Raw genomic sequence first — 13,422 nt, 5'->3', positions numbered from 1 at the left:
CTAGACTACCATTCAGAAATGTACCTGTCCGAAGGTAGCATCTGAGTAAGGGAGTAGCCGTATACTAGACTACCATTCAGAAATGTACCTGTCCGAAGGTAGCATCTGAGTAAGGGAGTAGCCGTATACTAGACTACCATTCAGAAATGTACCTGTCCGAAGGTAGCATCTGAGTAGATGAAGGTTTAACTTGGTCGTACATTAAACCATATCTGAGCAGAATGAGCCGTCCATTAGGCTGAATCTGCTGAAAAGGGAGTAGTCGTATACTAGACTACCATTCAGAAATGTACCTGTCCGAAGGTAGCATCTGAGTAAGGGAGTAGCCGTATAGTAGACTACCATTCAGGAATGTACCTGTCCGAAGGTAGCACCTGAGCAAGGGGAGTAGCCGTATACCAGACTACCATTCAGGAATGTACCTGTCCGAAGGTAGCACCTGAGCAAGGGGAGTAGCCGTATACCAGACTACCATTCAGGAATGTACCTGTCCGAAGGTAGCACCTGAGCAAGGGGAGTAGCCGTATACCAGACTACCATTCAGGAATGTACCTGTCCGAAGGTAGCACCTGAGCAAGGGGAGTAGCCGTATACCAGACTACCATTCAGGAATGTACCTGTCCGAAGGTAGCACCTGAGCAAGGGGAGTAGCCGTATACCAGACTACCATTCAGGAATGTACCTGTCCGAAGGTAGCACCTGAGCAAGGGAAGTAGCCGTATACCAGACTACCATTCAGGAATGTACCTGTCCGAAGGTAGCACCTGAGCAAGGGAAGTAGCCGTATACCAGACTACCATTCAGGAATGTACCTGTCCGAAGGTAGCACCTGAGCAAGGGAAGTAGCCGTATACCAGACTACCATTCAGGAATGTACCTGTCCGAAGGTAGCACCTGAGCAAGGGAAGTAGCCGTATACCAGACTACCATTCAGGAATGTACCTGTCCGAAGGTAGCACCTGAGCAAGGGAAGTAGCCGTATACCAGACTACCATTCAGGAATGTACCTGTCCGAAGGTAGCACCTGAGCAAGGGAAGTAGCCGTATACCAGACTACCATTCAGGAATGTACCTGTCCGAAGGTAGCACCTGAGCAAGGGAAGTAGCCGTATACCAGACTACCATTCAGGAATGTACCTGTCCGAAGGTAGCACCTGAGCAAGGGAAGTAGCCGTATACCAGACTACCATTCAGGAATGTACCTGTCCGAAGGTAGCACCTGAGCAAGGGAAGTAGCCGTATACCAGACTACCATTCAGGAATGTACCTGTCCGAAGGTAGCACCTGAGCAAGGGAAGTAGCCGTATACCAGACTACCATTCAGGAATGTACCTGTCCGAAGGTAGCACCTGAGCAAGGGAAGTAGCCGTATACCAGACTACCATTCAGGAATGTACCTGTCCGAAGGTAGCACCTGAGCAAGGGATGAGGGTCTAACTTGGTCGTACATTAGACTGTATTTGAGCAGCATCTGGTCTAACTTGGTCGTACATTAGACTATATTTGCAGAATCTGACTTGAAGGTCTAACTTGGTCGTACATTAGACTATATTTGCAGAATCTGACTTGAAGGTCTAACTTGGTCGTACATTAGACTGTATTTGCAGAATCTGACTTGAAGGTCTAACTTGGTCGTACATTAGACTGTATTTGAGTGGTATTTGAAGATTTGAAGGTCTAACTTGGTCGTACATTAGACTGTATCTGAGTTAATAAAGGTCAGAATGGATCGTACGCTAGATCGTATCTGAGTTGAAGGAGTCATGTGTTGAGATGAATCAGGGTGGACCGTATGCTAGGTAGTACCTGAGAAGTGAAGGTCCAACTGGGTCGTACATTAGACCGTGTTGGGAGTAGTTGAAGATCAGAATGGATCGTCCGTTAGATCGTATCTGAGTGGAAGGAGTTATATGTTGAGCTGAATCAGAATGAACCGTACGCTAGGCTATATCTGCTAGTATTTGTATATGTTGTATTTGCAATGAATGTCTGAGGTGAGCTCATAGATGCCCTCGTTAGGATGATGTCAGAATGAATGTTGACATGGAGTATATCTGAAAGATGTAGTTGAATCCTGAATGTAATTGATAAGGATGCCCGTCTGAATGGACCTTTGTTTTGATTGTATCAAGAGGATAATTAACCTGAAAAATAAAGTTAGCTTCATGCCATGTCATGATGCATGAGATGCAAATGTTGTATGCATGTGTGTGCTGTGAAATGATGTAATGAATGAATTATGCATCTGGAATAAATGAGAGCATTGTATGATGTAATGCATATGATGCGGAATGAAAATTGTATGTAGGTATGTGATGTGAAATGATGTAATGAATGCCCTATGTGTCTGAAACGTTCTTCCAGGGGACTCTACTGGGGAAATAAATCTCAGTCTTCTGGTCGGAGCTATTTGTATTGATGACCCTTCCTTAGCTAGGGGTATTTGACCTTTATCTGATGGCAGAGATATTCAACAGAGCCTGGCTGGGGGTAGAAGAGATGACCAATTCGTCTAGTGATGCCCATTTCTTCTGGGGAATAACTGGCTTTGGCGGGGAATAGAATTGGCAACGGATTCATTGGGAAGCGTGATTAGACCTTCTCCTCGATCCTAAAGTCCTTTCGTAATTGCTATTGCCATTTTAGGCATGCATTTTTGGCAAACATCAATCATATTCAAATGCATATATCAGTTCAAACTAAATCAATGGACGTTTATGCAAACAAAACAGAGAGAGTAAAACAAAAGTATCTTTTTGGAAATAACATTGTATTAATTTTGGAAGAGGGCCTATAGACAGGCAATTCATGTACAAGGAGACAGAAATCCTAGTAAGAGGAAATCGTCAAGAAAACGAAGAGAAAGCTATGCGGAAAAGTCCTATTGATTTTAATCCCACTACTGTCATTATGTCTTCAAGCCTCTCATCTCCTGCTGTCGGATAAAAGTGATTGGCTTGTTCAGTCCCTTGAACTTGGTTGAAGCTGACAGAGAACGGGACATAGTCATACGCTTTAATCCCTAATTTTTGCCTGGACCACTGTCGCATCACGCGAAAAACCGGCGGGAAAAAGAAGAACAACAGAGCCGCCACCGTGCGTTATTTATCCCAAAAGAGGGAAAGGAAACGCTCGAAGTAAACCTAGGAAAGAACATGGTCTCGCGACCAAAGAGGATGGGTTCGGGAGTCGGTTATGCGAAGGGAAGGTATAGCACCCCTACGCATCCGTAGTACTCTACGGGATCCACGCACAATAGGAAGGATAAATGGTTGCTAAAATGCTGCTCACACACACACACTGGCTGAAAAGAGACAAAAGAAACTGACTGAAACTGACTCGGCAGGACATCGTATCCTGGGCCTACTTAGTCTATCAGGCATAGACATCGGAGTCGAAGTAGTTCGGACTGGGAGACGACACATGCTCGCTAGGATGTCGCATCCTATGCATACGTATCTTCTCGGACGAGAGAAGAATCAGAGCATTCGTAGCTCGGCTGACACGCACACAAACAAACAGGACACACAGGCAAACGTGGAGCCCGACTGCCAATCACTGGACTTATGTCAGCATCCGAACCTAAGCACACACACTGGAACCCAAATGCCACTCGATGGACTTACATCGGCTTCCAAGCACACAACAACACAACAGGTTGATAGGGAGTCGGGGACTCGAGCCTATAACTGTCAAGCACACACACAAACAAACAGACAACAAAATGCTAAGGAGTCGGGGACTCGAGCCTAGCAAATGTCAGACAACACACACAAAAAGAAAAAAGGCGCCCGGAGAGATCAGCTCAATCTCCTGCCTACATACTTCATCTGGTATGAAGATCAGGGCGATGTAGTTCCCCTACACAGGGACAAGGATCTAGCCTAACCAGATAACAGAGGGAGACACAACTCTAGGGAGACAAGGATCTAGCCTAACCAGATAACAGAGGGAGACACATCTCTTGATTTTTCTTTTTTAGTAATTTGAAGATGGGTTTGCAAGCTGCAGTCAAGTGCGGAATGAATCGGGCAATGTAATTCAAGTGTCCCAAGAAACCTCTGACTTCTTTCTTGTCTATTTCAGTACCCAGATTTACAATTTCAATTGATTCCTCATGCGGCTGTATAGTCTTTTGTAGTACCAGTCTGGCAAGTTCTCTAGGGACTTCACAATCTTCCTCACTTCCATCCTCGGCTTGGTAGATCGGATTTTCAAAGTCATAATGAACAGTAGCAGAGTCATTACCAACAGGATCCAGAGTGAATATGGATACGCGATTTGTTACGTGAGTGTGTGCAAGAAAACATAGCTTGTTTTGAAAAAAAAATGACAGGAAAGATAAAGAGCGCAATATTTGAATGCAAAAAGTCAATTGATTTATTGAATATGAATATGCTTATGAAATGACAAAACCCTTGAAATTAGCTATTATGTCCCGGGTATAGACACAATGCTTTTGAAGCACTAAAATAGCAATAACAATTACTCCTGACTAAAGGAAATCGGGATAATGTCTTCAGCCTTCCGATTATTGAGTCCGTCACCAATTGTTAGGAAAATCCAGCTATCCAGGTCGCAACCGCTATCAGTATCCTCCACAGCATTGACAGTCTTGTCATGATTAGGCAGAGGGGCAGTGATGACATTAGGAGTCTCAGGCGGATCAGATTCAAATTCTCCAGCGTTGATCATATCCTGAATTTTGTTCTTCAACGACCAACAATTGTTTGTATCATGCCCGGGGCTATCGGAGTGATATGCACACCTGGCATTGGGATTATAACGAGGAGAAGTAGTGTTGGGTTTTGCAGGAGGATCTCTGAGGGTAATTAAATTTGCTTTTAGCATACCCTGCAGTGCCTGTGCTAAAGTCATATTGATCTTCGTAAACTGCCTTCTTCCCGGGTTAGTGTGCCTCACAGATTTCTTGTCTTTCTTTTTCTCGAGCAAGAGAGCTTTCAGTTCCTCCTGCCCCCTGGATAAGTTCAAGATCATCTCCTGGAGTTGAGCATTCTGAGCATGGAGATCCTTGACAGTTTGTTCGAGGTCCATTTTCTGTGTGGAGGAAAACCGTGAGAACACTGATCCCTTTAGAGTACCTGTTATGCTATGTTATGCTATGCAATGCATGAAATGTTTTCAAGGCCTTTTGGAATTTAACTTTGCATAAACTACCGAAAAGGGAAACTTTTTTTGTTTTTTTTTGTTTTGTTTTTTTTTTACAAAACAGAGCAAAGTTAAATCCCTAAGTCCTCAAAGTGGTTAGTACAATGCATGATGTTATGATGTTATGATGTTATGATGTTATAATGTTAAGTAAACAACAAGCACAAGCAAGTCATACAACCATCATCCCTAGGTTTTAAGGCTTGCATGAGTTCCATAGGTAAGTACCCTCCCCACTGAAGTTTGGTTGGTTCAACCTGTCCTAGAATAGTAACCGGGTTCTAGAAGGATCTCAAATCATTGACCTTTCTTTAAGTCCACTTAAGTGCAACACCAAGTGGTTGACCAAAGCTTCCCTAAAGTCCAATCTCAAAGAGTGTAGTATCGAGTATCAACCAACCCCAGTCGGAACCGAAGCCAGTTATCTCACTACTTTCTAATGGCTAGGATGAGTCAATTAGGGTTCTAAAGGTCTGGTTAATGCTTTGATGACACCACGCGAATGCCAAATTTTTCCTCAAGTAAACATGAGGAACATCAGGACATCCAAAGTGTCACATTAACCGTAGCCATCATTTTAACCGTTCCAGTATACGCCGGATAGTCGCGATGATCTATTGCTACTTACCTAAGGTACACTAGATCCGGGTGTAGGATCTTTCACTCAAGCATAGGATACCCAAGCAATCCCTTAAAAGTAAATCAAACAATTCAAATAAGTGATCTTGTTTTTTAAGGTAACCTCTCTTTTTAAGTCTCCCCAGCAGAGTCGCCAGTTCTGTCATACGGTGAACTGACTTGGGGTGTTTTGCTTTTTATCGCAATGTCGCGGATAGCAAGAGTCGCCACCGACTTTTCTTTTATCCAATAAGGAAAGGTGGAAAAGAACAGGAAAGACCTCAATAGATTTTGGGTTCGGGAGGTACATTATACAAAGGGAAGGTGTTAGCACCCTTTGTATCCATGGTTATCCATGGGCTCTTAATTACTGGATCACTTATATTTTTGTCTGAAAAGTGTCGGTGAATTGCTTAAAAAATGTTTGAAAGAGAGTTTAACTTTGTAATGATTCTCGTATGAATGTATACAAAGTATTTATCTCATCTGATTTTGAAAATGGTTTAGAAAAATATAACTCGGTAATGATTCTAGTATGAATGTATACCAAGTGGTGATTTTCTAGGATTTGTAAAGTGTAAAGTGTGAGGGGTGGAAAATGTTTTAGGTTATGATCCAGTAATTGAGAGTTATACCTTCCTGAGGTCGTTATGGGCATTTCCTATCCTTATGAGGGTAAAACTGTCCTTACTATTGAGAAGTAAGTAATCTTACCCTTTGGATGTTTAAGGGTCACCGTAGGGTTATCGATAGGTCATTGAAGGCAACAGTTGTAAGGATACCTTAGCATTCGAAGGGACGATCATCATTTAACCGTAGGCTACACCGAAGGGTCATCGAGGGACGAAATCGTATTTTCGAAGGCAACATCCGAGGGACCATGATTTATTTTATGATGATTTAATCGAAGGGTCTTTGCTAAGTGTATCCCTACATTCGCGGGACATGACCGTTATACCGTAATACCGTAGGGCAAAAGAGAGGTCCAAGATCACATATTTAGAGGCCGTATTTTACAATCGATTAGGTAATTAGGATGAATCTCCACATTAAAATTAATACATTAAAATTAATACATTAAAATTAATTAGGTAATTTAGGGTGAAACTCCACAAGGGTATCCCACAAATAAAGTGGAAGACCTAGACAGCAATCTTTTCCTGGGAAAGGTGAACCTTTACAAAATTCAGCAAACGGGTTAGAGTACCAAGTCAGGATGCAATCAAGGATTGCACCGCAAAAGAAACCAGAACAGCAGTAGGGTCAGATAAACAATGCATGGCTATGATAAAACATGACAGGTTAGCAAAGGACAGAACAGAAAAATCAGCGACTGTCCCGGTCGCCGCTGCCTCGCCTAGCGAGGGCTTAGCGAATACTCGCTGCATGCTCGCTTAGCGATGTGCTAGCGAGCGGCTGCGGATTCTGGTTTTGATAACAGCATAATGTCAGCAAGCTTCACACCTTATATCATCCATTACAGAGATTATGTGGTTAGACATTCAGGTGTTCATGCATACTTAAATTCATATGTAAAACTTAAGATAGTTTCATAAATTCAATCATGATACCATATGCAAATTAAGAACATAAGGTAGTAATAGCAATGCCAACCTGTTTGTAATCGAATTGTAACCTTGAGTTGGCCGATCGGATCGAATTGAGCGGAAGTGACCTTGCTGCCGCCGGCTTTTCCTTCAGGGTTTCCTTTAGGGTTTTCCGTCTGTGAGCGCTAGGGTTTGCTTGCTAGGGTTCTCCTTTCGTCCTTTTTTTTTTCCCTTCATTACTGAAGTGCTGGTATTTATAATGCTCTTTTTTGTGACCTAATGGGCTCAGAGTGAAGCCCAGAATTTTCTGTTATCTGTCAGCTTCGCTAGGCGAGCGTGTAGCGAACGTTCGCTAGGCGAGCTGGTAGCGAACGCGTAGCGAACAGGCCAGTTTTGGGCCATTTTCTGGATCGGGCCGTTCGCGAGCTGGGCTTTTGTCCATTTGAGATCAGTGTCATAAAAATGATTCGGAATGCCTTAAAAAATGTCTTGAAATATTGATGGGCAAATTTTGGGGTATGACAAATGGAATAGGCAAAACGAAGACGAACGTCGAACCACTATATATCTTTGTATATCTTTTCTTTCTTCTCTTACCTCTTTTAACTTTCTAGCCTTCATTAATATCGTTATTGCGTCATTGCATTATTGCACCGCTTGTATGTCATTTAGGTTAGACCGTGCTTATAAAGATTTAACGGTGATGCATCAATCTTATTAAAACATCATAAGTTCAATAATGTCTTGAATGGACATCTATGTAAATTGTTTTTAAATCGCTTTGTTTAAAGCGATTTTGGTTGTCTTATAATTGACTTGCATTAGAAGTAATCAAGTTCTTAGTGATATCGTGTAATATTTTACTTGGTTTAATTCATTAAGAATGTTCCAAACTCTCTTAACGTTGTGTTTAGCTTATGCGTTTCTTAACATCTCTAATTTTGTTTACAAAACCTAAAATATTTTTGAAATTATCTTTTAAAAGATATATTTATTCAACCCATCCCGTTCGAGACCTCTTTATGATCATGTTCTCATCCAAGAATACATATTTAACATGTAATATTAAAAGATCATAAAGGTAATTAAAAAACCTAAGTAACATTGTCTAATTAAATTAATAATAAATTTTTTTTTTTAAAAAAATCTCATAAATATATCTTAAATGATAAAATGGCATTTGATAGATTTATAAGATGGTTGTAGCATATCTCCTTCCTTTGAGTTCTAGGCTCCACTAACATCACTATATTATATCCACTCAAAAACATCCCTCTCTTTGCGGCCGTATCTCCGCACCAACCACCCAAACCGCCACCCCACCCCACCATCCCGACGCCACAGTCCGCCGGAAATGGTTGCAATATATCCCTCTTCAGTTCTTCCCGGATTCCAAATTCCCGGGCGAAGTTTCAGTTTTTGAAATTTGGGGTTTTAACACAAGCTCTTTGCGTAACCGGTAACACCACAGTTCTGGATGCACACGCGACTGTAAAATAGCAGAAACACTGACTAACCTATACAGAACAAGCATTGGTTCATATCTCATGAGGGTGCTTCAAATGCCCCAACTTGTAAGACATGGTCCATTTCAAACTCACCCATGTTACTACACTTCACATGTATCTTCAAGATTACCACTATGTTTCGTTTCATTCAATTCTTCAGGCTATCCTGCAAATGACATCAAGAGCGGTAGTAACAACAATAACAACTTGATTCAATCATTATGTAGAGGAGGCAATCTTAAACAGGCTGTTGAGCTTTTGCGTAGCGAGGTTAACCCGACTCAAAAGACTTTCGAGCTTTTGATATGCTCTTGTGTGGAAGAGAATTCTCTTTCGGATGGGTTTCATGTTCATGGAAGACTTGTTGGCTGTGGTTTTGATCAAGACCCGTTTTTGGCTACTAAACTTATTAATATGTATTGTGATTTAGGGTCTGTTGATCACGCGTATAAGGTGTTTGATGAAACGCGGGAAAAGACTATCTTTGTTTGGAATGCGATGTTTCGTGCATTGGCGAAGGTGGGTTGTGGTGGGAAGTTGTTGGATTTGTATTGTGAGATGAATTGGATTGGGGTTCGGTCGAATAGGTTTACGTATACTTATGTTCTTAAAGGTTGTGTTGTTTCGGAGATGTCGATTTGTCCTCTTCGGAAGGGTAAGGAGATTCATGCTCATATTCTGAGACATGGCTATGAAGGGCATGTTCACATTATGACGACATTGTTGGATGTATATGCTAAGTTTGGTTGTATATCGTATGCAAGTTCTGTGTTTGGTGCGATGCCGGTAAAGAATATTGTCTCGTGGAGTGCGATGATTGCGTGTTATGCGAAGAATGAAATGCCTGTGAAAGCGTTGGAACTTTTTCAGGTAATGATGCTTGAGGCGTGTGATAAAGTTCCGAATCCAGTTACTATGGTGAGTGTGCTTCAAGCTTGTGCAAGTCTTGCTGCATTGGAACATGGAAAGTTGGTTCATGGCTATGTCCTACGAAGGGGTCTTGATTCTATACTCCCGGTTCTTAACACACTTATAGTAATGTATGGAAGATGCGGTGAGATTTCGACGGGACAGCGAGTGTTTGACTATATGAAGAAACGTGATGTTGTTTCGTGGAATTCTTTGATTTCTATTTATGGTATGCATGGTTTTGGAAAGAAAGCCATCCAAATATTTGAAAGTATGATCCACCAAGGTGTTTCGCCGAGCTACATATCGTTTATTACTGTTTTGTGTGCTTGCAGCCACGCGGGCCTTGTTGATGAGGGAAAGATTTTGTTTGAATCCATGCTTAATAAGTACAGAATCCAACCAAGTATGGAACATTATGCTTGTATAGTGGATCTTCTTGGCCGAGCTAATAGGTTAGACGAAGCAATCAAACTAATCGAAAATATGGATATCAAACCAGGACCTACGGTCTGGGGTTCTCTTCTAGGATCTTGTAGGATTCACTGTAACGTCGAGCTCGCCGAGAGAGCGAGCTCTATGCTTTTTAAGTTGGAGCCTACGAATGCCGGCAATTACGTGCTTTTATCAGATATTTACGCAAAATCTGGGATGTGGAATGACGTTCGGCGTGTAAGGAAAAAATTGGAATCGCGCGGCCTGCAAAAGATTCCGAGTTACAGCAGGATTGAAGTCAAAAGGAAGATATACTCACTTGTCTCCCTCGAAGAGTACAATCCACAAATTGAAGAGCTTCGTGCTTTCCTAGTTACATTGTTAACCGAGATCAAGAATGAGGGTTACGTGACGCAGACAAATGTTGTTAATTACGATCTTGACGAAGAAGAGAAAGAAGTCATTTTATTAGGACATAGCGGGAAGCTTGCGGTCGCTTTTGGACTCATTAACACTTCAAAAGGCGAAACCATTAGGATTACAAACAACTTGAGATTGTGTGAAGACTGTCATGGTTTTATGAAGTTTGTTTCAAAGTTTGTTAACAGAGAGATTCTTCTTAGAGATGTGAATAGGTTCCACTGTTTTAGAGATGGAGTTTGTTCCTGTGGTGATTATTGGTAGTTGTTGGCAGAAGAATAGTACCATGTAGCTAAAAACCTTATGAGAGTAATTCTAATATAGTGACAGAATTTGAATGATGCCATGGTTCCTAACACAACAAAGCTCTAGTTGAGTTGTTCTGTAAATTTTGTCTCTTTTTATTACGATACATCAAAGTTACGTTAGTTTGCTGTATATTTGTATGTTAGCTTTTTATTTTTAATGTGTCAAAATATATTTTATTTTCAATTTGTATATTAAATTTTATTAGCATATATGCATTTAGTGAAACTTGGTAGTGACATACTTATTTTTTTAAAGTGGTATTAAATCTTTTAAGAGAGTTTTATTGTGTCAAATGTGATTATCTTCTGTTATAAAAATTACTCACGGCAATTATACGTAGGTGATATCATATAATTGTAGATAGATGATATTCAATTTATATAAAATAAAAACAATTATGTTTGGTTGTTATATGTACTAAGTAGTTATTATATATTTTTTTAATTTTTTATATTAGTAAATGTTTGTATATTATACTAGCTTGTCGAAGGTTATAGAAGGATATTTGAGTCTAATTTTTATATTGTTCAATATACTAATGTGTTAACATTAGTCAAGATAAAATTCAAATATATTCAAATATCTTAATAATAATGTAATTAGTTTATTCAATTTTTTCTTTATTTTTTAATGATTATTTGATATTTACTTTAATTTTTTATTTTGAGCCGATCATATCGATCTCAGTCAACCACCAAAAAAGTACTATATCCTCTTTAAAATCTCACAGCACACGAGAGTTACCATCTTGATGATTAGAAAAATCTCGATTGTAATTATAAGTATATCCAACGACTTTTCGTAATTCACTCCTAACAACTAACAAGTTCATATTTTCCTCCACCACATCAGAAGGCTCGATATGTCGTCACCGCCACTTCTAAACTCATATCTAGTTCCTGAATGTGATTGTGGCGCCGTATGTGGAAATCGACTTCTGATTTCAACAATTTTTATGATTTCGTGTTCGTTATTTGATTCATCAGTTCACAACTTCTTCAAGTCATCAAATCAAGAGTAGTTTGAATCAAACATGAGGATCCATCGCATTTTGATTTGATTGATCATCCTCTCAAGTCAAATTCCTCGAATCTCTAGATATATAGTTTATACGACCTCAAGTGGTGGTTGGATCTAAAGCTACTCGATTTTTTGCCACCGCTATAGCAGCCAGTAATCCATTGCCTCTACCTCCTCCGCAAGGCATTGCGAATCTTGGAGCCATGATTTTGTTGCATCCAGATCTGGTTCAGGCTCCGCAGATAGTCAGATCTGGTCAAGTTGCTCCAATCAATCCTCTTGTTCGACCTCTAGTTTTGCAATTAGAAGCCTTACCTGGCCTCTAAGTGTTATAAGCAAACCTCAGAGTGCAAGGTGTTAATGAATTATTGAACAACATATATAACATTGTTCGATAGTAGAAATCACACACACTCAAAGAAAGGTTACAATGCTTTGAAGAAAGTCTCTACAACGTACTACCTCATAGGAATACTGTTCAGGAGGTTGCAATCAAGAGGACTTATATTGCCGTCTTGGAGTTGTATGAGGCGAAGAAAGACGAAGCTCCTTGATCTAGAGACGATATAGGAACAAGAAGCATCAGAATCTTCCCTAGAACACCGAGGGGGCCCGAGGTTGTCACACTCCTTCCCCAGTTCGAGCATAAGATAAATCGAGAAAGGTGCAACCGAGGCATCCGTTGTCGCTTTGGATTCTAGAAAGCAAGATCCTGAGATCCATGGAGAAGTCGCCTAAGCTGGGCGAATATGATGGAAAAGGAGACCCTGACGAACATGTACAACTCGTAAGCGACCAACTAAACTACTTCAGAATTTGTGACACATCCAAGTGCAATTTATTTACATAACTCTTATTGGACTAGCCAGGTTGTGGTTTAATAGCTTGCCAAATGGAAGCATTACATCCTGGACGAATTTCTGTGAACTTTTTTTGCTTTCTCTATAGCCTAAAAAAGACGACCGGTGACTGAAGTCGCCCTCGCCGGGACCGTTCATGGAAAAAGGAAAGTTTGTGGTCTTACATAGACCGGTTCATAGAAGTTATCGTCAAAGTCGAGGGAGCTAGGGATAACCTTTAGTGGTGGATCGTCGAGAATAACCTCTTGAGGGACCACCCCTTCAGGTCGAACATAGGAAGCAAGAAAGTGAATATTTTCCAAGAGGTTCTCACCGTAGAGGAATAATACATGCTTATAGAGGAGAAACTGAGCACATGTTTGACAATCCTGCTTCAGTCGAGACCCATTATAGTCACCCGATTAGGAAGGAGTCCCACCAGAATCGAGAGGAACCTGGATGGGGTATGTAGAGAAGGTACGAAAGGTGCACCCCCTAGTCGTTTCTCGGGAGAAAATCTACCAGCATTGCACAAACACCAATTTTAGGAAGGCAGGAATCTGACATCCCTTCTCCATTCGGGAAACAATAAGTACCAAAATATGGTAAATGAACACATTGAATGAGGGAACTTATTGACTTATTTCA

At 40.8% G+C, this 13,422-nt stretch overlaps 1 protein-coding gene across 1 annotated transcript; it reads left to right on the top strand.

Moving 5' to 3' along the window:
* Positions 1–8,544: 8,544 nt before the first annotated feature.
* On the top strand, positions 8,545–11,044 carry LOC127128691 (pentatricopeptide repeat-containing protein At3g46790, chloroplastic). Its single transcript, XM_051058067.1, has one exon. The coding sequence runs from the start codon at positions 8,882–8,884 to the stop codon at positions 10,868–10,870; it is 1,989 nt and encodes a 662-aa protein (XP_050914024.1). The 5' UTR covers positions 8,545–8,881; the 3' UTR covers positions 10,871–11,044.
* Positions 11,045–13,422: the final 2,378 nt, after the last annotated feature.

This window comes from Lathyrus oleraceus, chromosome 3 (genome assembly GCF_024323335.1).
Source record: "Lathyrus oleraceus cultivar Zhongwan6 chromosome 3, CAAS_Psat_ZW6_1.0, whole genome shotgun sequence".
NCBI lineage: Eukaryota > Viridiplantae > Streptophyta > Magnoliopsida > Fabales > Fabaceae > Lathyrus > Lathyrus oleraceus.
The sequence above is the reverse complement of the archived record's forward strand: the minus strand, read 5'-3'. Positions and strand labels throughout refer to the sequence as shown.

What these genes read in the sequence shown, in the direction of transcription:
- LOC127128691 (XM_051058067.1), top strand. Translation starts at nt 8,882, where the DNA reads ATGAGGGTGCTTCAAATGCCCCAACTTGTAAGACATGGTCCATTTCAA.